The 22,943-nt window shown below is 47.3% G+C and overlaps 2 protein-coding genes across 3 annotated transcripts in view; one reads left to right on the top strand and one right to left on the bottom strand.

Annotated features, from left to right (window-relative positions):
• LOC135517882 (prosaposin-like) overlaps positions 1–22,943 on the top strand; it is a 95,491-nt gene that overhangs the window by 43,740 nt on the left and 28,808 nt on the right. The gene's annotated exons all lie outside the window — the stretch shown is intronic.
• Positions 3,320–8,751, bottom strand: LOC135517876 (eosinophil peroxidase-like). The gene is made up of 13 exons (XM_064942551.1): positions 8,701–8,751; positions 8,287–8,446; positions 7,522–7,706; positions 7,248–7,380; positions 6,907–7,036; positions 6,574–6,780; positions 6,062–6,425; positions 5,659–5,819; positions 5,221–5,479; positions 4,926–5,096; positions 4,487–4,724; positions 4,090–4,366; positions 3,320–4,010 (listed from the first exon to the last, which is right to left on the bottom strand). Exons 2-13 carry the CDS (start codon positions 8,442–8,444, stop codon positions 3,996–3,998), a joined length of 2,298 nt encoding a protein of 765 aa, XP_064798623.1. The 5' UTR covers positions 8,445–8,446; positions 8,701–8,751; the 3' UTR covers positions 3,320–3,995.

Raw genomic sequence — 22,943 nt, 5'->3', positions numbered from 1 at the left:
CCCGGAGAACCGACACCCTCAACGTCCACAGTGCCTGGAGAAGCTTTACAGACCCTGGTGAAAGTTTGTCGTTTGTGAAGTCCAGGGATGGCTGATGTGCAGTGAGTCTCCATCCCTAGCAGGGTCTCCAGCAAGTTTGAAGAATTCATTGACCAAGTACTCATTTGCTAAATCCTTGCAGAACTCCCAGTTTGCAGACTGGCCCCCCCAACCAGACAGCAGATTACTGGATGGGCAACCAGCAACAGCCACAAACTGAACACTCCCATGACACGCACAGAACTCTGCTATTACATACTTCACTAAACTGATCAATGCACACAACACATAGCCCAGGGACCTTAGAAACAGCTACTTAAGAACTCTGAAGATGTATTTGGTTAAACTGCCACCCCAAACGTTAGCTGTGTTCGAATACTCATAATAACCGCACTATTTGTGACGTGGATTGAGTATATGGTATGCTTATTGGTCATAGTATGGATATAGTTAGAATGCCAAAAGTTCCCAGATGACGTACTAAATTCTCCAGAACAGGAAGTATGCATGCAGTGGACTCTAGTTCCGTGCTTTTAGGGTTCATAATGAAATTCTTCAGAAAATGAGCGGGGTTTCATAACTTTTCAGATTTGAAGATAATGGCACAAAATATGCAGCCGAAGTCCGACGGCAGCGGATAAAAGTGTATTGCTTTAACCAATTATGACATGTTAAAATGCTGAGCTGTCACATTGGTACAAATGGTCAGGAGACAGGCGCAGGAATGCGTAATAGTTTTTAATTTTTTTATTAACCAAATTACAGTGTGCCATGTAAAGGCAAAGGGGCGAAGAGCAAACAAACACATATACAAAACACAGGGTTGAGACCCAAACAAAAGAGCGAGGAGTACCTCGAATAAATACACGGGACGAGACCCGAAAACACAAGCGCATAATGATACAACAAAGGACGAGACTCGTAATCATCTGCACAATACAAGCGGCACGAAAGCCAAAACAACAAGGCACAGACAGGTACTCACACGACCAACGGACATTGGAACAAGAATTAACAAGACAATGGTGAACAAAGGGCACATTTATACAATGACTAATCAGGGTAGAATATGAGGAGTTCAGTTTCTAGAGGCCGGTGACGTAGACCTCCGAAACTGGTGCAGCAACAGTACTGGAGGCATCCGTGACGTGAGCAATGTAATAAAGTAATGACTTTTCAAATAAGTTACTATACAGTTGTTGTATATGTTGGCTGACAATTTTTTAGCTCTGCTATCCTTACTAACCCCATAGCATTACAGAAGGATGTACCGGTGTGTTAGCTAGTTACCTAACTTTCATTGAACTTACATCGAACTTGCCAGGCAGTATATTAACTACCTGCTAGCTTACTACCCAACGTTTATTGACTTGATTATTTACATCATTCTTAGCTAAGTGGTATAGTTGTATGTTTCAATGGCTATCTACTGCGATTTCAGAGCCCTCTGGTGCAGAATAACTGATAGATTTACGAAACACCTGTTGAATATGGCCGGTGTCAGTAAATGTCAGCAAAAAAAGTTGTTGCCAGCAGCACAGTTACAGTCACCAACACTCTGAATAACATGAAAACAGTCTAAACAGCTCTGCTAGGGCGAGTAAAATGGGCAGAGTGAGGTGTTCTCTCATTTGTGTCTGGAAGTAGCTAGCCAGTGTTAGCCAGTTAGCGTGGGTGCTTGGCTGCTGTTGAAAGCTCGGATCAACCTTACTCCTCGGCCAGTGTGCCCTCTGAACGGACCATTTTACAACGCTCTGGATTTACCAACGGACAATCTGACAACGCTCTGGATTTACCAATGGACAATCTGACAACGCTCTGGATTTACCAAGGACAATCTGACAACGCTCTGGATTTACCAACGGACAATCTGACAACGTTCTGGATTTACAAACGGACAATCTGACAACGCTCTGGATATACCAACGGACAATCTGACAACGCTCTGGATTTACCAACGGACAATCTGACAACGCTCTGGATTTACCAATGGACAATCTGACAACGCTCTGGATTTACCAACGGACAATCTGACAACGCTCTGGATTTACCAACGGACAATCTGACAACGTTCTGGATTTACAAACGGACAATCTGACAACGCTCTGGATATACCAACGGACAATCTGACAACGCTCTGGATTTACCAACGGACAATCTGACAACGCTCTGGATTTACCAATGGACAATCTGACAACGCTCTGGATTTACCAACGGACAATCTGACAACGCTCTGGATTTACCAACGGACAATCTGACAACGTTCTGGATTTACAAACGGACAATCTGACAACGCTCTGGATATACCAACGGACAATCTGACAACGCTCTGGATTTACCAACGGACAATCTAACAACGCTCTGGATTTACCAACGGACAATCTGACAACGCTCTGGATTTACCAACGGACAATCTGACAACGCTCTGGATTTACCAACGGACAATCTGACAACGCTCTGGATTTACCAACGGACAATCTGACAACGCTCTGGATTTACCAACGGACAATCTGACAACGCTCTGGATTTACCAACGGACAATCTGACAACGCTCTGGATTTACCAACGGACAATCTGACAACGTTCTGGATTTACCAACGGACAATCTGACAACGCTCTGGATTTACCAACGGACAATCTGACAACGCTCTGGATTTACCAACGGACAATCTGACAACGCTCTGGATTTACCAACGGACAATCTGACAACGCTCTGGATTTACCAACGAACAATCTGACAACGCTCTGGATTTACCAACGGACAATCTGACAACGCTCTGGATTTACCAACGGACAATCTGACAACGCTCTGGATTTACCAACGGACAATCTGACAACGCTCTGGATTTACCAACGCCCAGAGCGCACTTTGAATTTATGAAAACACCCAAAATCCCATTTGTTATGCAAACAGGCTAGCAAGAGCTATCATAGCAACAGCATCAACTTCACGGTAGACAGGAGAAGCTCTAGTTACTGAAATGATACCGTTCATTTACAGTATACTAAAATGAACTAATAGTATGTAGTATATACTTATTAAGTATGTAGTATACAGTATGTTGGTATGGGTATTCGAACAGAGCTCCTGTCTTTGTAGTATTGTTGTTTTGTATATATTGCATATTTTACATTGTATTATATTAAAAGTGTTTTGCTAGTTTAGGATTTCACTATTTTATCATTATTTATGATTGACGATATGATTGTAAATTGGTGTACAGTTTAGTTTAGGACTGCGAGAAACCAATAAAACTTACAAAAATAATCTGTACATGCATTTGGACAAGTGACAGGCAACTTCCAATTTATTATTATATGCTACAATGGCGTTCTGCAAACAAACGTTAAAGGTGCATTTTTATTTTCATTTTCTGATGCAGTACATATTCATACAATTAGACATATTCAACATATTTCAATCAAATTAAATATTTGTTAAATAAATCATAAAAAGCAGTAAAGAAAATATGATTGCAGTACACATTTAAATCATTACACAATTCAGGAAGTGTGCTTCATTTAACAAAGTCTGATGATAACTGACTTGAACGTATGCTACGAATATAACCAAATTCTGTTAAATTTGTTGATAATAAACTAATTACAATTATACAACATGTGCTACTAAAACTACTAACTGATTTACAGTAGTCCTACATGTTCAGTGCCAATGTATATTTTTGAGGTGGTGTGTGTATAGAGGAATTTAACAGTAGTTTCGCTTTCTGTTTAGAAATACCTTAGCTTTTGAATTTGTAAACGTTTTGATCAAATATTTTGCATTCCTTTGCACAAATCAATGCATTGCAATTCATACGTTTAGGCTACTCCTTGGATTTTTGCCTCGGAATGAATAAACACAAAAAGTAACAAAAGTTGTCGTCCAGCTGGACAGAGATGGCGGAGGGCTGCTGGATGGCGTTGCTGCTGGGCCCCTGGGATCCGGGGGGGCCTCACTTCAGGGGGATCTAGAAAGGAATACAGAAAAAGAGCGTGATTTTTGGAAAGAGGGGTCGATGGGTTATTAACTGATTTTGAACCAATTACCTTGTTATCCTGGTCTGACTGCTCCGCCTCCTGTTCCGGCTCCTGGTTCTGGTCCTGCTGTTTGGTGTTAGTTGGTCTCACAATCCAGGCTTGGAGGTTGAATTGTGGGATACGGTTGCAGTTGATGATACCGTTGGTCTTACGATTTGGGATCTTGAAGGGGTTACTGGTGACTTTTAGAATGCCAGTGTTGTCACACATGATCCGAGCTAGAGAGGCACAACTAAGGGCAGCCCTCTGTGCCGGGGTAAAGACGCCTGGGTTTTCATACCACAACCTGTGGATCAACAAGCATGATGAGGACATGAAACACACATGCATACTCTGACTGACAAACAACCACTCCCTCACACTCAAATACGCAAGCTCGCACACACACACACAGACACACACACACCTGTCTCCCTGGCGAATCCTCTGGAACTGGGTGGCTATGAGGCAGGCGAAGAGAGGCCCGACGCGGCCTCCTCGTACAAAGGGTTCAGCCACGCCCCCCATCCACACGTCAATGTTAGCTGGGGTGCCGTAGAGCTTCAGCAGTCTGCGGGCCAAGTCTTTGTTGTTCAGAACCACAGCCAGCTGAGTCTGGTTCGTAGGAGTTGAGAGTCCACAGAATTTACGCCAAGCATTGTAGCCTAGGTTGGGTGACAGAAAGAAAATAATTAGTGCATGGAACAGATTGATAGAGCTATATAGAGGAAGAGAGAGAGATGAAGGACATTTTAGAGTTGGTGTTTACATGCGTAAAGGATAAACTGTAATATGAGTATAACGGTATATATGTATTTATCTGTGGTATCAGTATAGTTTGTAGAGGGGATAAGGCAGGTGTGTACCAGGCAGGCCATGGTCACGTCCCCGCTGCATGTTGAGGGAGCCCAGGTCCAGAGCCAGGTGTTGTACGAACTGGAAAAGTCTCTCCCTCAGAGCGTCCACCATCATGTGATCCTGGGTGTTCAGCTTAGCAGGCCGACCCACCAGACCTCGGATCAGAGGGTCGATGCCACCTGAAAAAGGACAGAGAGAGAACTGAATATTTAAATGTTTATCCTTTTGTACCATCAAAGTGAATTAGTTAGCAATTGGCAAGGGGTCTACATAGCATCCCTATGATTATCTCCCACCACTCACCCTCAAACACCAGCCTCCAGGGGGTGAAGAAGGCCTTGAACAGAGGCACACTGGGGAACTTGGCATGTTCCCTGTAGTTGCTATCCAGGCGGGACAACATGGGCTGGATGGCCAGGTGGGCAAAGCGGTAGGCAGCTGTAGCAAACACGTTGGCAATGCTGGGATCAATCTTCTCATCGTAGCCAGGGTAACGGCCGAGCTGGCGGGCCATGGTGTCTGGGCCCACAATGTGCGGCAGGTAGTGCCGGAACACAAACACCTAGGAGGGATTGAAAGGAAGACCGTGAGAGAGACACACATTTGTAGATGTGTATGTGATAGGGAAGCTGTGTCTGTGAGAATATTCAGGAATATTTACGTGTAAGAATGAGAAGCAGAGTGAAAGAGAGTATCAGTGATACACCCTGAGTATCAGTGATATGTGTCTATTTGTGGTACCTGGGTGTAGGCACCCATGATCTTACGGGCCTCCTGATAGAGTGTGTCAGCATCCCATTGTGGGTTGAGACGACGCAGGGCACGGGCCAGACGGTTGTGCTCACGCATGAACATTGTATGAATAGATGTCAAGGCTATGTTCTCATCCACACGGGCATCACCTGGCAGACAGAGAATGACTTGTTTGTCTGTGTTTGGGCAGCTATTGTACACAACGTTAAAGAAAATGTTGAGCAGTGGCCTCACGCTGATCTTTAGACTTTAACTTAAATATACTGTACATTGGTCTATACTCCTCAAACAAACAGAGTTAAAACGCTAACCTGCAATGAAGCAAAAGGGGGTGCAACTCAGTATTAAGAAGATGGTCTACTCTTCAGACAAACAAAGTTAAAAGGCTAACCTGCAATGAAGCAGGGCACCTCCTTGGCATTGGTTTGGTTGGTGACTCTCTGACGGGTGGCACACATGTTACCCATCACCTTCGTGAAGGGCAGCAGTTCACGCCCATTGTCTGTGAACTCTTTGTTGACACGCAGCAGGCCCCCATCGTTGGTAAGGTCCCGGAGGTCACGCGCCAACCCCTCCTCAGAGCCGTACACCTGCCCCAAGTCCAGGAAGGCCGTAAGGCTATTGATCTGCTCCCTCTTGTTGGCCACGCCACCGAAATTGAAAGCAGACTCTCCTGTGCCGCACACGGGCGCTGATCGGAAGACTGGGATGCAGCTGTCTCGGCCAGTGGGCAAGCGTGGGTCTCTGGGAGGAATCTGGTCATGGAGGAAATAACAAACGTTGAAGACCTAATAATCCATGGACCATGGATAGAAAAGGGCAAGATATACAGAGATGGCTGTATTGTCGTAGTGCATGCTGTAAGTCAAGGCTGTGGGATGTGATGTGAGAGCGGTGACTGACCTGGATGGGGAAACAGGGTTCGGAGCGTTCACAGCTCTCGTCACAGTCCAGGCCGTTGCTGTAGGAGCGAATGCTGGGGGAGAAGGGCGTGAACGTTAGGTCATGGTCGTTCCACTGGCCAAAGAGGGTGACCATGTGTGTGTACTTGCTATCGCACTTAACACCAGCATCATTGGTTGCCAGGATACGATTAGAGACCTCCCTTACCTGCAAACACAAAGGGAAGGAGAGAAAGAGGGCAGAGGGAGAAGGATAAATACAATTATGCTACTTCATACATAACTTGTGGTAACATAGTAGCAGTTATTCCAACTATATTTTTTGTCATCATACCAGAGGGAGCATAAAGTTGTTGAAGCGTGTGTTTCGGTCCCAGCCTTTGGGTCGAGAGATTCCATCGTCATACTGAGCAGGCAGCCAACGAGTGAAGGGTGTATTTGAGGCTCCTAGACGAGGGTACTTCCTGATAAGCATGTCGAAAATACACAGAAACTTCACTTGAGAAACTCAAGGGATATGGCTACATCTCCTGAGGCCTATGCACTCAGTCGACCTCAGACGTAGTGTACACTAACATGAACTTCCCCTTACATTCCACTCTACACAACTTCTATGTGCAAGGCTTTCAGATTGTTGCGTGAAGTATTAAACCTGCCATGCCCTGGTGCTCTTACAGGTTGTTGCAGATGCTAGTGGCTGTGCGGTACTTGTTAATGTTGGGTGTGGTGTGGCAGGAGGGTTTGCTGACACGAGCTGCACAGCCAGTTACCCGGACGATGGTGTCTAGCTCCTCAGGTGTGAGCAGGTCTGAGAAACAAGAGAGAGGGATAACAAAGACTTGTATGTGTACTTATTACAACTGTGCGTGTCTATATCTGAGTGAATATGTATTCTGAATTCCTCACAGAGTGAATGTGTGTGTATGGTATGACGGTGTGTATTACTGACCTGTTGCGTTGAGCGAGCGTTTGTGCAACTTGTGTGTGCTGTGGACTTTCTCATGGATCAGTCTCAAGGTGTTCTCCAGGTAGTCTGCAGACCGTACAGCAGAGCGTGTGTCCCTGGCAGGCTGCTTCAGGAGATGCAGGACATCTGAGGGCCTGGTGGACTGCCCACGCACTCTCTCCAGACTCCTGACAAAAAAATGAAGTTATGAACAGACACATACTCCTGAAGTTGAATATAATCTCAGTACAGAGGCAGATTTAGTACTAATGACATAGAAATGTAATTAAATGTTTAACAGATGCCGCTCTTCCCTTCATCAAAAATAAAATACAAATCTCAAAAATGTAAAAGTTTTACTGAAAAATTACATGGTTATGGCAAAAATTCATTGAAAAGATACACAGTTTCCTCTCTGATTGTGACAGAACTATACCTCTTTTCGGCTCCCTCAAGAGGCTAGTATTTCTTGATTAGGTTGCTCAGTGTTGAAATAAGAAGTTAACACGAGGGTCTATAATTTTTTTTCTCTAGCCTCACTTTTCATTAAATCTGTATGGCCTAATCATTAGAAATTATGACAAATTGAAATGATGAAACCATTATTTTCTAAAGGAAATACAAAAGTAAAATAAATGCAAATAAAGAGGAATAAGAAAGACTTCCCTAGTGCAAATCCATCTGTTCGACTGAGTGAGACAATTATGCTAACTGCACACAGTGACACTAGTGCTGCTATCTACAAAGACACCTGTCAGATTCACTCACTTTTCTCTGGAGTACTTGTAAGCTTCATCTACGAGTCTCTTTGCCTCCTCCACTGAACTTTGAATGAATGGGCTACTCAAGCTTTCCTCTGTAGACAGGTCTGGCTGGCTGAACATTAGGCACAACCCCAATGCCAGGAGGGAGGGAAACGGCTTCATCTCTGAAAAGCAAAAAGGGGTTCATCAGATCATCTTTCGAAAAACCATGCTGCACTCTGAAATGTCATGTGGCCCTTAGCTGTTTTTCAGATTGTGTGAGAGAGAACTTTTCACAGAATACTACTTTTACACAATATTGATAACAGATTCATAGCACGTGGATCAGAATTACCATGTATAACAGAGAAAAAAATGGAACCTGATTAATAGACAAGATTGAAACATACTGCATAAAAAGTGTATACAATTGTCTTACCTTTGTTTTAACAACTGTGGTTGTGAAGTCTTGTTGAGAAGTCAACACTTGCCTGAAGATGTATGGTGCTCTCTCTAACTATTCTATTTATAGATCATTTTGCAAAGCCTCGCCTCCTGTCATCTGTCATTTCTGAGGTGTCTGACTGAATTATGCACAGTACCTTCAGAAAGTATTCATACCCCTTGATTTATTCCACATATTGTTGTGTTACAGCCTGAATTCTATCTACAATCTGCCCATCTACACACAATACCCCATAATGACAAAGTGAAAACATTGTCACGATCGCCGTATGGAAGGGACCAAAGCGCAGTGTGGTGTAAATACATTCTTTATTGAATGAAGAACAAGAAGAACACTTAAACTAAAAAACAACAAAACGATTAAGATGAACGTGACCGCTATATAAACAATGTGCAAACATGCAACATAACATGGACAATAACCCACGAAATACCCAAAGAAGATGACTGCCTAAATATGGTTCCCAATCAGAGACAACGATAAACACCTGCCTCTAATTGAGAACCAATCTAGGCAACCATAGACCAACATAAACACCTAGATGAAAACAACCCCATAAATCTACAAAAAACCCTAGACAGTACAAACACCCTAGAATAAGACAAAAACACACATCACCCATGTCACACCCTGAACTAACCAAAATAATAAAGAAAACAAAGAATACTAAGGTCAGGGCGTGACAGTACGCCCCCACAAAGGTGCGGACTCCGTCCGCAAAACCTAATCTAAAGGGGAGGGTCCATTACATTTACATTTAAGTCATTTGGCAGACGCTCTTATCCAGAGCGACTTACAAATTGGTGAATTCACCTAATGACATCCAGTGGAACAGCCACTTTACAATAGTGCATCTAAATCATTTAAGGGGGGGGGGGTGAGAAGGATAACTTTATCCTATCCTAGGTATTCCTTAAAGAGGTGGGGTTTCAGGTGTCTCCGGAAGGTGGTGATTGACTCCGCTGTCCTGGCGTCGTGAGGGAGTTTGTTCCACCATTGGGGGGCCAGAGCAGCAAACAGTTTTGACTGGGCTGAGCGAGAACTGTACTTGCTCAGTGGTAGGGAGGCGAGCAGGCCAGAGGTGGATGAACGCAGTGCCCTTGTTTGGGTGTAGGGCCTGATCAGAGCCTGGAGGTACTGCGGTGCCGTTCCCCTCACAGCTCCGTAGGCAAGCACCATGGTCTTGTAGCGGATGCGAGCTTCAACTGGAAGCCAGTGGAGAGAGCGGAGGAGCGGGGTGACGTGAGAGAACTTGGGAAGGTTGAACACCAGACGGGCTGCGGCGTTCTGGATGAGTTGTAGGGGTTTAATGGCACAGGCAGGGAGCCCAGCCAACAGCGAGTTGCAGTAATCCAGACGGGAGATGACAAGTGCCTGGATTAGGACCTGCGCCGCTTCCTGTGTGAGGCAGGGTCGTACTCTGCGGATGTTGTAGAGCATGAACCTACAGGAACGGGCCACCGCCTTGATGTTAGTTGAGAACGACAGGGTGTTGTCCAGGATCACGCCAAGGTTCTTAGCGCTCTGGGAGGAGGACACAATTGAGTTGTCAACCGTGATGGCGAGATCATGGAACGGGCAGTCCTTCCCCGGGAGGAAGAGCAGCTCCGTCTTGCCGAGGTGCAGCTTGAGGTGGTGATCCGTCATCCACACTGATATGTCTGCCAGACATGCAGAGATGCGATTCGCCACCTGGTCATCAGAAGGGGGAAAGGAGAAGATTAATTGTGTGTCGTCTGCATAGCAATGATAGGAGAGACCATGTGAGGTTATGACAGAGCCAAGTGACTTGGTGTATAGCGAGAATAGGAGAGGGCCTAGAACAGAGCCCTGGGGGACACCAGTGGTGAGAGCGCGTGGCGAGGAGACAGATTCTCGCCACGCCACCCGGTAGGAGCGACCTGTCAGGTAGGACGCAATCCAAGTGTGGGCTGCGCCGGAGATGCCCAACTCGGAGAGGGTGGAGAGGAGGATCTGATGGTTCACAGTATCGAAGGCAGCCGATAGGTCTAGAAGGATGAGAGCAGAGGAGAGAGAGTTAGCTTTAGCAGTGCGGAGCGCCTCCGTGATACAGAGAAGAGCAGTCTCAGTTGAATGACTAGTCTTGAAACCTGACTGATTTGGATCAAGAAGGTAATTCTGAGAGAGATAGCGGGAGAGCTGGCCAAGGACGGCACGTTCAAGAGTTTTGGAGAGAAAAGAAAGAAGGGATACTGGTCTGTAGTTGTTGACATCGGAGGGATCGAGTGTAGGTTTTTTCAGAAGGGGTGCAACTCTCGCTCTCTTGAAGACGGCAGGGACGTAGCCAGCGGTCAGGGATGAGTTGATGAGCGAGGTGAGGTAAGGGAGAAGGTCTCCGGAAATGGTCTGGAGAAGAGAGGAGGGGATAGGGTCAAGCGGGCAGGTTGTTGGGCGGCCGGCCGTCACAAGAAGCGAGATTTCATCTGGAGAGAGAGGGGAGAAAGAGGTCAGAGCACAGGGTAGGGCAGTGTGAGCAGAACCAGCGGTGTCGTTTGACTTAGCAAACGAGGATCGGATGTCGTCGACCTTCTTTTCAAAATGGTTGACGAAGTCATCTGCAGAGAGGGAGGAGGGGGGGAGGAGGATTCAGGAGGGAGGCGAAGGTGACAAAGAGCTTCCTATGGTTAGAGGCAGATGCTTGGAATTTAGAGTGGTAGAAAGTGGCTTTAGCAGCAGAGACAGAGGAGGAAAATGTAGAGAGGAGGGAGTGAAAGGATGCCAGGTCCGCAGGGAGGCGAGTTTTCCTCCATTTCCGCTCGGCTGCCCGGAGCCGAGCGGTGGGCCTCTTTCCCGGCGTCGGCTCAGGTGGGCCTCTTTCCCGGCGTCGGCTCGGGTGCTGGACGTGGACTCCACTCCACCATAGTCTTAGTCCGCTTTTGTGGCCTCCTAGGAACGGCGACCCTCGCCGCCAACCTCGGACTGGCAACCCTACCAAAGGGCACCACTGGACTGAGGGGCAGCTCCGGACTGAGGGGCAGCTCCGGACTGAGGGGCAGCTCCGGACTGAGGGGCAGCTCCAGACTGAAGGGCAGCTCAGGACTGAAGTGTAGCTCCTGGCTGGCTGACGGCTCTGGCAGCTCCTGGCTGGCTGACGGCTCTGGCAGCTCCTGGCTGGCTGACGGCTCTGGCAGCCCCTGGCTGACTGACGGCTCAGGACAGACGGGCGGTCTGGCGGCTCAGGACAGACGGGCGGCTCTGGCGGCTCAGGACAGACGGGCGGCTCTGGCGGCTCAGGACAGACGGGCGGCTCTGGCGACTCAGGACAGACGGGCGGCTCTGGCGACTCAGGACAGACGGACGGCTCTGGCGGCTCAGGACAGACGAGCGGCTCTGGCGGCTCAGGACAGACGGGCGACTCTGGCGGCTCAGGACAGACGGGAGACTCTGGCGGCTCAGGACAGACGGGAGACTCTGGCGGCTCAGGACAGACGGGAGACTCTGGCGGCTCAGGACAGACGGGAGACTCTGGCGGCTCAGGACAGACGGGAGACTCTGGCGGCTCAGGACAGACGGGAGACTCTGGCGGCTCAGGACAGACGGGAGACTCTGGCGGCTCAGGACAGACGGGAGACTCTGGCGGCTCAGGACAGACGGGAGACTCTGGCGGCTCAGGACAGACGGGAGACTCTGGCGGCTCAGGACAGACGGGAGACTCTGGCGGCTCAGGACAGACGAGGCGCACTGTAGGCCTGGTGCGTGGTGCCGGCACTGGTGGTACTGGGCCAAGGACACGCACCCCAGGGTGCGGGGAGGAGGAACAGGGAGAACTGGGCTCTGGCTATGCACAAGAAGCCCGGTGCGGGGGGCTGCCACCGGAGGGCTGGTGCGTGGAGATGGCATCGGATAGACCGGACCGAGAAGGCGCACTGGAGATCTGGAGCACCGAGCCTGCCCAACCTTACCTGGTTGAATGCTCTTCGTAGCCAGGCCAGTGCGGCGAGGTGGAATAGCCCGCACTGGGCTGTGAAGGCGAACCGGAGACACCATGCGTAAGGCTGGTGCCATGTATGCCGGCCTGAGGAGACGCACTGGAGACCAGATGCGTAGAGCCGGCTTCATGGCACCTGGCTCGATGCCCACTCTAGCCCGGCCGATACGAGGAGCTGGAATGTACTGCACCGGGCTATGCACACACACCGGGGACACCGTGCGCTCCACCGCATAACACGGTACCTGCCCGGTACAACACCCTCTTTCTCCACGGTAAGCACGGGGAGCTGGCGCAGGTCTCCTACCTGACTTCGCCACACTCCCCATGTGCCCTCCCCCAAGAAATTTTTGGGGCTGCCACTCGGGCTTCCAGCCGCGCCGCTGTGCCGCCTCCTCATACCGGCGCCTCTCTGCTTTCGCTGCCTCCAGCTCTGCTTTGGGACGGCGATATTCCCCTGGCTGTGCCCAGGGTCCTTTGCTGCCCAGAATCTCCTCCCAAGTCCTTTGATTGCTGCTGCTGTCCGTTACCACGCTGCTTGGTCCATTGTTGGTGGGTTATTCTGTCACGATTGTCGTATGGAGGGCACCAAAGCGCAGTGTGGTGTGAATACATTCTTATTTATTGAATGAAGAACAAGAAGAACACTTAAACAAAAAAACAACAAAACGATTAAGACGAACGTGACCGAGGCGCACTGTGTGCAAACGTGTGCAAACATGCAACATAACATAGACAATAACCCACGAAATCCCCAACGAAGATGGCTGCCTAAATATGGTTCCCAATCAGAGACAACGATAAACACCTGCCTCTAATTGAGAACCAATCTAGGCAACCACAGACCAGCATAAACAGCTAGATGAAAACAACCCCATAAATCTACAAAAACCCCTAGACAGTACAAAAACACTAGAATAAGACAAAAACACACATATCACCCATGTCACACCCTGACCTAACCAAAATAATAAAGAAAACAAAGAATACTAAGGTCAGGGCGTCTCAAACATGTTTTTAGAAATGTTTTAAAATGTATTGAAAATGAAATATTAGAAATATCTCATTTACATACAGTAAATATTCACACCTCTGAGTCAGTACTTTGTAGAAGCACCTTTGGTGCATCTGTTAGTCTTTTTGGGTACGTTTTTAAGAGCTTTGCACACCTAGATTGTATGATATTTGCCCATTATTTGTCCATCACTTAAAAATGTTGCAAGCTTTCTCAAGTTGATTGTTGATCATAGCTAGACAGCCATTTCAAGTCTTGCCATAGATTTTCAAGCAGATTTAAGTCAAAACTGTAACTAGGCCACTCAACAACATTCAATGTCGTCTTGCTGACAAGCATAGCCACAATATCGTGCAACCACCACCATGCTTGAAAATATGAAGAGTGGTACTCAGTGATGTGTTGTGTTAGATTTGCCCCAAACATAACACTTTGTATTCAGGACATAAAGTTTATTTCTTTGCCATATTTTTTGCAAGTTTACTTTAGTGCCTATTTGATCATGGTATTTGATTCCCTGCATGATTATTGTCTTGCTGTAGCAAGCTGGCTCAAATTAAGATCCTACATCTATGTATGGCTTTAGTCTGTGGTCATCATGCTTTTGCTTAATGTTGTTTCCACACAGAAACTTTTACTTGAGAAGGGAAGTAAGAACATGAACTCTTAACATGACTAAGGTAATTAAAATGACTAAGGTAATTAACATGGCTAAGATAATTAACATGACTAAGGTAATTAACATGACTAAGGTAATTAACATGACTAAGCTAATTAACGTATCTAAGGTAATTAACATGACTAAGGTCATTAACATGGCCAAGGTAATTAACATGACTAAGGAAATGAACATGACCAAGGTGATTAACATGATAAGGTAATTAACATGGCAAGGGTAATTAAATGATGACGGTAATTTACATGACAAATGTAATTCACGTGACTAAGGTAATTAGCATGACTAATGTAATTTGAAATAAAACAGCCACACCAATGCTTTGGACCTGGTTAAGAAATTGAAACATTTTCATCCTGATTTCAGAGAGTGACACTTATTGATGTTATCATATGGAAGGTGCCAAGACTTATAGTTTCTTCATTCGGTAAAGTTACATTAGCCTAGACTCACAGGGGTATTCAACTCTTACACTACGAGGTCCAGAGCCTGCTGGTTTTCTGTTCTATCTGATAATTAATTGCACCCACCTATTGTGCCAGGTCTAAATCACTCCCTGATTAGAGGGGAACAATGAAAACAAGCAGTGGAACCGGCTTCGAGGTCCAGAGTTGAGTTTTAGGGGTAGAGGATACTTTGCACCATCACACATGAAGAAGAATTTATGGTATGTCGTATGCCATGTCTTTTTTCAACCCAAGATACTATCAGTATAGAGTAGAAGAGGTCAACACACCATGACAATAATGTAGCTATCTTAGTTATTAGTGATGCAAGGGTTGACTCATAACCCGTAGTCGGTCAGGTTTAGGGTCATGAAATATTATGTGGATGAAGGGCGGGCGGGTGGATGAAGGACGGGTGGGTGGCGGCTGGGTTGAATAAAGAGAAAACAATACCTTAAAAAATTCCATAAATGTATCATTTTTAGGCAATTTATAGGCTACATTGAGGTTTTTCTTTCGTTATTTTAGGCTAACTGGCATTAGTACGTAAGCCTACGCATTATTGGGGCCTAAAGGCGTTGAATGCTTTCCAGTCGAAACAGTTCAGAAGAGATTGTACATATATTATGATGACATGTTGTGACATTATTGTTCGTTTAGGACTTCAGGCACACACCATTTTTTCTTGGACCAACCCGAAGTCGGTAGCTGAAGTCTAAGACCATTTCTTTGCTGATTGGTGAACAGTAGGGATTCTTCAGTAAAGTCTTTATTGTCATTCAACGAGAGATGACTCATTTCCATGCACATTTGTAATTGAGAAATACTGCACATAACATCTTAGTTAGTTGTAAAATTGCGCGACTAAGATCTCCTCTGCAAAGTGTCAAAATTAATGACAGATTTCTTGAGTAGGTTAGATTAATTTTGACGTCATCTCAAAATAGAAAAACAATACTATTGCCGCTTTTTTCTCTCTCGGGAGTATGCTAGCACACTCCTTGGGTTTGCATAGCTGACTTCGGCTAGCTGCCAGCCGAACTGAAGCATGCCTTGTGCACCAAATATCCAACAAGCAAATCGCCAAATACTTTAGGAAATGGGCAGAAAAAGTTCAAGTTCAAGAGGGGACAATGTCAGAGTTGAATTCAATAATAGAAAAGCTGTGAAATGGAGAGTTAAAAATAAAGAGAGGGAATGCCATAAAAGTAATGTTTGTTAAAGATTTGGTGAAGTGGTAAAAGAGATGATAGCAGTGCCAGCTATGTTATATGTGATGGTTGTGAGGGCTATACAAATTATACAGTCACTGACTGTAGGTCTATAACCTCTCACATTGCCTTAATATTAACTCCTGCAGAATTATAAATTTCTTGCATAAAATGATACACCAAATGCAGGCAAAATTTGGAATTGGTAACAGGAGTGGAGAAAGATGATTGATTTCTTTCAGCATCTTGCGAAGAATGCAAATACACAGTTAGACACCATCTGCAGAGGTGCTACATTTATCAACATCATAAACGCTGATAGTAGACTATTTCAACCACACAATCTAGCCTATGCATCCAAGCCGAACGTAAATCTTATCAGAAACATGTTGCATCATTTTTACAGCTTTCTATTTCCTTACAACCGGTCAAAACTTTGCACGGAAAATCATTCCTGTTTTTCTTTTAGTTATTGCATTTTGTCACCAGGCCTTTGCTCCGTGAAAGAAGCAGAGATGACAGAGAACTTTACAAGTGTCAACTGGATTGTAGCATTCATTCTATCGATTTTATGACATTGTTCTGGCATTAATATGGAGTTGGTCCTCCCTTTGCTGCTATAATAGCCTCAACTCTTCTTGGAAGGCTTTCCACTAGATGTTGGAACATTGCTGCGGGGACTTGCTTCCATTCAGCCACAAGGGCATTAGTGAGGTTGGGCATGGATGTTGGGCGATTAGGATTGACTCGTAGTCTGCGTTCCAATTCATCCCAAATGTGTTCGATGGGGTTGATGTCAGGGCTCTGTGCGGGCGAGTCAAGTTCTTCCACACCGATCTCGACAAACCATTTCTGCATGGACCTCGCTTTGTGCACGGGGGCATTGTCATGCCTAAACAGGAAAGGGCCTTCCCCAAACTGTTGCCACAATGTTGGAAGCCCAGAATCGTCTAGAATGTCATTGTATGCTGTAGTGTTAAGATTTCTGTTCACTGGAACTAAGGACCTTCGACCAAACAATGAAAAACAGTCCCAGACCATTATGGCTCCTCCACCAAACTTTATCGTTGGCACTATGCAGTCGGGCATGTAGTGTTCTCCTGGCATCTGCCAAACCCAGATTTTTACACAGTATGCATTTCCACTTCACAATAACAGCACTTACAGTTGACCGAGGCAGCTTCAGCCAGGCAAAAGTTTGACTAACTGACTTGTTGGAAAGGTGGCATCCTACGACAGTGCCACATTGAAAGTCACTGAGCTCTTCAGTAAGGCCATTCTACTGTCAATGTTTGTCTATGGAGATTACATGGCCGTGTGCTCGATTTTGTATACCTGTGAGCAACGGGTGTGGTTAAAGTAGCTGAATCTGCTAATTTGAAGAGGTGTCCACGTACTTTTGTATATATAGTGTATATAAACCCTGGATTGTTGATGCTATGTATTGGCCAGTGAGAGGCTTTGAAGGTACCGATTGGTCATATTGGCACCATAGCCGCGGGAAGTAGGGGGGATGAGGGTGTTCCAGCACCCACTAAAAAATGTGAATTACAAAATTATATATATTTTATTAATTATTTTAAAAGTAGTGCACTGGGCATTTACTAGTTCTGTACTAGCATACCAGCATAGCTTCTGTAGCAAGGGATACTTTTTTGTCAGCAACCCTCCTCACCCAGTGAGAAAATAATTTAAAAAAATCGCAGCACCCTCAGTCCCAAATTATATACAGTGCATTCGGAAAGTATTCAGACCCCTTGACTCTTTCCACGTTTTGTTACATTACAGCCTTATTCTTTAATTAATCTACACACACCCTATAATGACCAAGCAAATACAGGTTTTTAGAAATGTTTGCTAATTTATAAAAAAAACGGCAAAATCACATTTACAAAATATTCAGACCATTTATTCAGTTTGTTGAAGCACCTTTGGCGGCGATTACAGCCTTGAGTCTTCTCGGGTATGATGTTACAAGCTTGGCACATCTGTATTTGGGGAGTTTCTACCATTAGTCTCTGCAGATCCTCTCAAGCTCTGTCAGGTTGTATGGGGACCGTTGCTGCACAGCTATTTTCAGGTCTCTCCAGAGCTGTTTGATCGTGTTCAAGTCCGGGCTCTGGCTGGGCCACTCAATGACATTCAGAGACTTGTCCCGAAGCCACTCCTGCATTGTCTTTCTTGGCTGTGTGCTTAAGGTTGTTGTCCTGTTGTCCTTTTGGAAGGTGAACCTTCACCCCAGTCTGAGGCCTGAGCACTTTGGAGCAGGTTTTCATCAAGGATCTCTCTGTACTTTGCACAGTTCATCTTTGCCTTGATCCTGACTAGACTTCCTCCAGATGTGACACTTGGCATTCAGGCCAAAGAGTTGAATCTTGGTTTCATCAGACCAGAGAATCTTGTTTCTCATGGTCAGAGTTTTTAGGTGCCTTTTGGCAAATTTCAAGCAGGCTGTCATATGCCTTTTACAGAGGAGTGGTGTCAGTCTGGCCATTCTGCCATAAAGGCCTGATTGGTGGAGTGCTGCAGAGATGGTTGTCCTTCTGGAAGGTTCTCCCATCTCAACAGAGGAACTCTCGAGCTCTGCCAGTGACCATCTGGTTCTTGGTCACCCTGGCCAAGGCCCTTCTCCCCCGATTGCCTAGTTTGGCCGGCGTGCCAGCTCTAGGAAGAGTCTTGGTGGTTCCAAGCCTCTTCCATTTAAGAATGATGGAGGCCACTGTGTTCTTGAGGACCTTCAATGCTGCAGACATTTTTTGGTACCCTTCCCCAGATATGTGCCTTGACACTGTCCTGTCTCAGAGCTCTATGGACAATTCCTTCCACCTCATGGCTTGGTTTTTGCTCTGATATGCACTGTCAACTGTGGGACCTAATGTAGACAGGTGTGTGCCTTTCCAAATCATGTCCAATCAATTGAATTTACCACAGGTGGACTCCAATCAAGTTGTAGAAACATCTGAAGGATGATCAATGGAAACAGGAGGCAACTGAGCTCCAATTTAAGTCTCATAGCATTTGGTCTGAATACTTATGTAAATAAGGTATGTCATTTATTTTTATTATTTTTTGCAAACATTTCTTAAAACCTGTTTTCGCATTGTCATTATGTCTAGATTTCTGAGGAAAAAATGTATTTAATCAATTTTAATCAATTTTAGAGCAAAGCTGTAACGTAACAAAACGTGGAAAAAGTCAAGAGGTCTGAATACTTTCCGAAGGCACTGTACTTCCGACGGCTATGATTGACACTCCCCAGAAGAAGTAGTCCTCTGCAATATTTGAGTGACATTTTTCATAAACAAAATAACATGTATTTAAGTATGATTTTGATGTATATGGGAGATTAACATTAGAACTTTAAAAATAATACTTGAAGGAAAATGTTTTTAAACAGTTCTTATTTGTTTTTATGTTTAGCTCACATAATATAATTTACAAGTGTCTGTAATAGATAACATTTGTCAAAAACAAATGTAGACAGTAATAAATTGTAACGGCTTTCTTTAGGTGAAGGAAAGTCGGACCAAAATGCGGCGTGGTTATTTAGATACATCTTTAATGAAAAAAAGAACACGATCAATACAAAAACAATAAACGTAACGTGAAAACTGAAACAGCCTAAACTGGTGCAAACTAACACCGGAACAAGGACAATCACCCACAAAACCCAACACCAAACAGGCTACCTAAATATGGTTCCCAATCAGAGAAAATGACTCACACCTGCCTCTGATTGAGAACCATATCAGGCCAAACATAGAACTAGACAAACTAGACATGAAACATAGAATGCCCACTCATATCACACCCTGACCAAACAAAACATAGAAACATACAAAGCAAACTATGGTCAGGGTGTGACAGTACCCCCCCCAAGGTGCGGACTCCGGCCGCAAAACCTGAACCTATTGGGGAGGGTCTGGGTGGGCATCTGTCCGCGGTGGCGGCTCTGGTGCTGGACGTGGCCCCCACTTCACCATAGATTTAGTCTCCCACCTTGTCCGCTTCCGTGGTCTCCGAACCACGGCGACCCTACTTAATGACCCCACTGGACTGAGGGGCAGCTGCTCGGGACAGAGGGGCGGCTGCTCGGGACAGAGGGGCGGCTGCTCGGGACAGAGGGGCGGCTGCTCGGGACAGAGGGGCGGCTGCTCGGGACAGAGGGGCGGCTGCTCGGGACAGAGGGGCGGCTGCTCGGGACAGAGGGGCGGCTGCTCGGGACAGAAGGGCGGCGGCTCGGGACAGAAGGGCGGCGGCTCGGGACAGATGGGCGGGGGCTCTGGGCTGAGGGGCTCTGGCGCCTCCGGGCTGAGGGGCTCTGGCGCCTCCGGGCTGAGGGGCTCTGGCGGTCCCTGGCTGACTGGCGGCACTGGCGGCCCCTGGCTGACTGGCGGCACTGGCGGCCCCTGGCTGACTGGCGGCACTGGCGGCCCCTGGCTGACTGGCGGCACTGGCGGCCCCTGGCTGACTGGCGGCCCCTGGCTGACTGGCGGCACTGGCGGCCCTGGCTGACTGGCGGCACTGGCGGCCCCTGGCTGACTGGCGGCACTGGCGGCCCCTGGCAGACTGGCGGCACTGGCGGCCCCTTGCAGACTGGCGGCACTGGCGGCTCCTTGCAGACTGGCGGCGCTGGGCAGACTGGCGGCACTGGGCAGACTGCCGGCACTGGCGGCGCTGGGCAGACTGGCGGCACTGGGCAGACTGGCGGCGCTGGGCAGACTGGCGGCACTGGCGGCGCTGGGTAGACTGGCGGCACTGGCGGCGCTGGGCAGACGGGCGGCACTGGCGGCGCTGGGCAGACGGGCGGCACTGGCGGCGCTGGGCAGACGGGCGGCACTGGCGGCGCTGGGCAGACGGGCGGCACTGGCGGCGCTGGGCAGACGGGTAGCTCAGATGGAGCTGGGCAGACTGGCGACTGATGGCGCTGGGCAGACGGGAAGCTCCGGCAACGCTGGAGGGGAAGGCTCTGGCGGTGCTGGACTGAGTAGCTCTGGCGCCTCTGGAATGAGGGGCTCTAGCGCCTCTGGACTGAGGGGCGGGAGCTCTGGCAGCGCCAAACAGGCGGGAGACTCCGGCTGCGCTGGAGAGGAGGAAAGCTCTAGCAGCGCCGGAGAGCCGGGAGACTCCGGCAGCGCTGGAGAGGAGGAAGGCTCTAGCAGCGCCGGAGAGGCGGGAGACTCCGGCAGCGCTGGAGAGGAGGAAGGCTCCGGCAGCGCTGGACAGGCGGGAGACTCCGGCAGCGCTGGAGAAGAGGAAGGTTCCGGCAGCGCTGGACAGGCGAGGCGCACTGTAGGCCTGATGCGTGGTGCTGGCACTGGTGGTACTGGGCCGAGGACACGCACAGGAAGCCTGGTGCGGGGAGCTGCCACCGGAAGGCTGGTGTGTGGAGGTGGTACTGGATAGACCGTACCGTGCAGGCGCCCTGGAGCTCTTGAGCACCGAGCCTGCCCAACTCTACCTGGTTGCATGCTCCCGGTCGCCCTGCCAGTGCGGCGAGGTGGAATAGCCCGCACTGGGCTATGCAGGCGAACCGGGGACACCATGCGCAAGGCTGGTGCCATGTAAGCCGGCCCAAGGAGACACACTGGGGACCAGATGCGTAGAGCCGGCTTCATGGCACTTGGCTCGATGCCCACTCTAGCCCGGCCGATACGCGGAGCTGGAATGTATCGCACCGGGCTATGCACCCGCACTTGGGACACTGTGCGCTTCACAGCATAACACAGTGCCTGCCCGGTCTCTCCAGCCCCCCGGTAACCACAGGAAGTTGACGCAGGTCTCCTACCTGGCTTCGCCATACTTCCTGTGAGCCCTCCCCCCAATAGATTTTTGGGGCTGACTCTCGGGCTTCCATCCACGCCGCCGTGCTGCCTCCTCATACCAGCGCCTCTCCGTCTTCTTCGCCTCCAGCTCTTCTTTGGGGCGGCGATATTCTCCAGGCCGTACCCAGGGTCCTTTACCATCCAACTCATCCTCCCATGTCCAGTCTTCCAAATAATGCAGCCTCTCCCGCTGCTGCTGCCGCTGCCGCTTGTTGTCACGCCGCTTGGTCCTGTTGTGGTGGGTGATTCTGTAACGGCTTTCTTTAGGTGAAGAAGAGTCGGACCAAAATGCAGCGTGGTTATTTAGATACATCTTTAATGAAAAAAAAGAACACAATCAATAAACGTAACGTGAAAACTGAAACATCCTAAACTGGTGCAAACTAACACAGGAACAAGGACAATCACCCACAAAACCCAACACCAAACAGGCTACCTAAATATGGTTCCCAATCAGAGACAATGACTCACACCTGCCTCTGATTGAGAACCATATCAGGCCAAACATAGAACTAGACAAACTAGACATGAAACATAGAATGCCCACTCATATCACACCCTGACCAAACAAAACATAGAAACATACAAAGCAAACTATGGTCAGGGTGTGACATAAATGCATTTCTATATCTTCCAAAATATGTTTTTTAATGGTTGGGGAGTGCAAAGATGGGGGTGCGGTGTCTTCAAAACCCCTATCAGTCATAGTATATACAAATCATTGGTTATTAGCAATTGCAGGCAGGTGCGTGTGAACAGCTGACCAGTGTACCACAATTAGTTACATCATTTTTATGTTAATTTTCTGATGCAGTGTATATTTATGCAATAAAACACACAAATACAGTATTTCATTCAAATAAAATATTAGAAAAATAAACCATTAAAAAAAATACATATTTGGATACAGATGCAGTACACAATTTAATCAGTACAAAAGTGTGTGCAGTACAAAAAGTGTGCAGAATCTTTAATTTAAAAAGTCTGGTCATAACTGACTTGAACATGGGCTAGGAATATAACCTAATACAGTTACAGTCGTTGATAATAAACTAATTATATTTTTGAGGAATTCAGCAGTTTCTGTTTACTAA

This window comes from Oncorhynchus masou, chromosome 28 (genome assembly GCF_036934945.1).
Source record: "Oncorhynchus masou masou isolate Uvic2021 chromosome 28, UVic_Omas_1.1, whole genome shotgun sequence".
NCBI lineage: Eukaryota > Metazoa > Chordata > Actinopteri > Salmoniformes > Salmonidae > Oncorhynchus > Oncorhynchus masou.
Note: the sequence above shows the minus strand (reverse complement) of the source record. Positions and strands in the feature narration are given on the sequence as shown.

Excerpts from the sequence above, each read along its gene's own strand:
- LOC135517876 (XM_064942551.1), bottom strand. The coding sequence starts at position 8,444 with ATGAAGCCGTTTCCCTCCCTCCTGGCATTGGGGTTGTGCCTAATGTTC. Across the intron at positions 7,037-7,247 it reads ACTAGCATCTGCAACAACCT|GAAGTACCCTCGTCTAGGAG; the intron begins GTAAGAGCACCA and ends CATGCTTATCAG. Across the intron at positions 5,820-6,061 it reads GGTGCCCTGCTTCATTGCAG|GTGATGCCCGTGTGGATGAG; the intron begins GTTAGCCTTTTA and ends TCTGTCTGCCAG.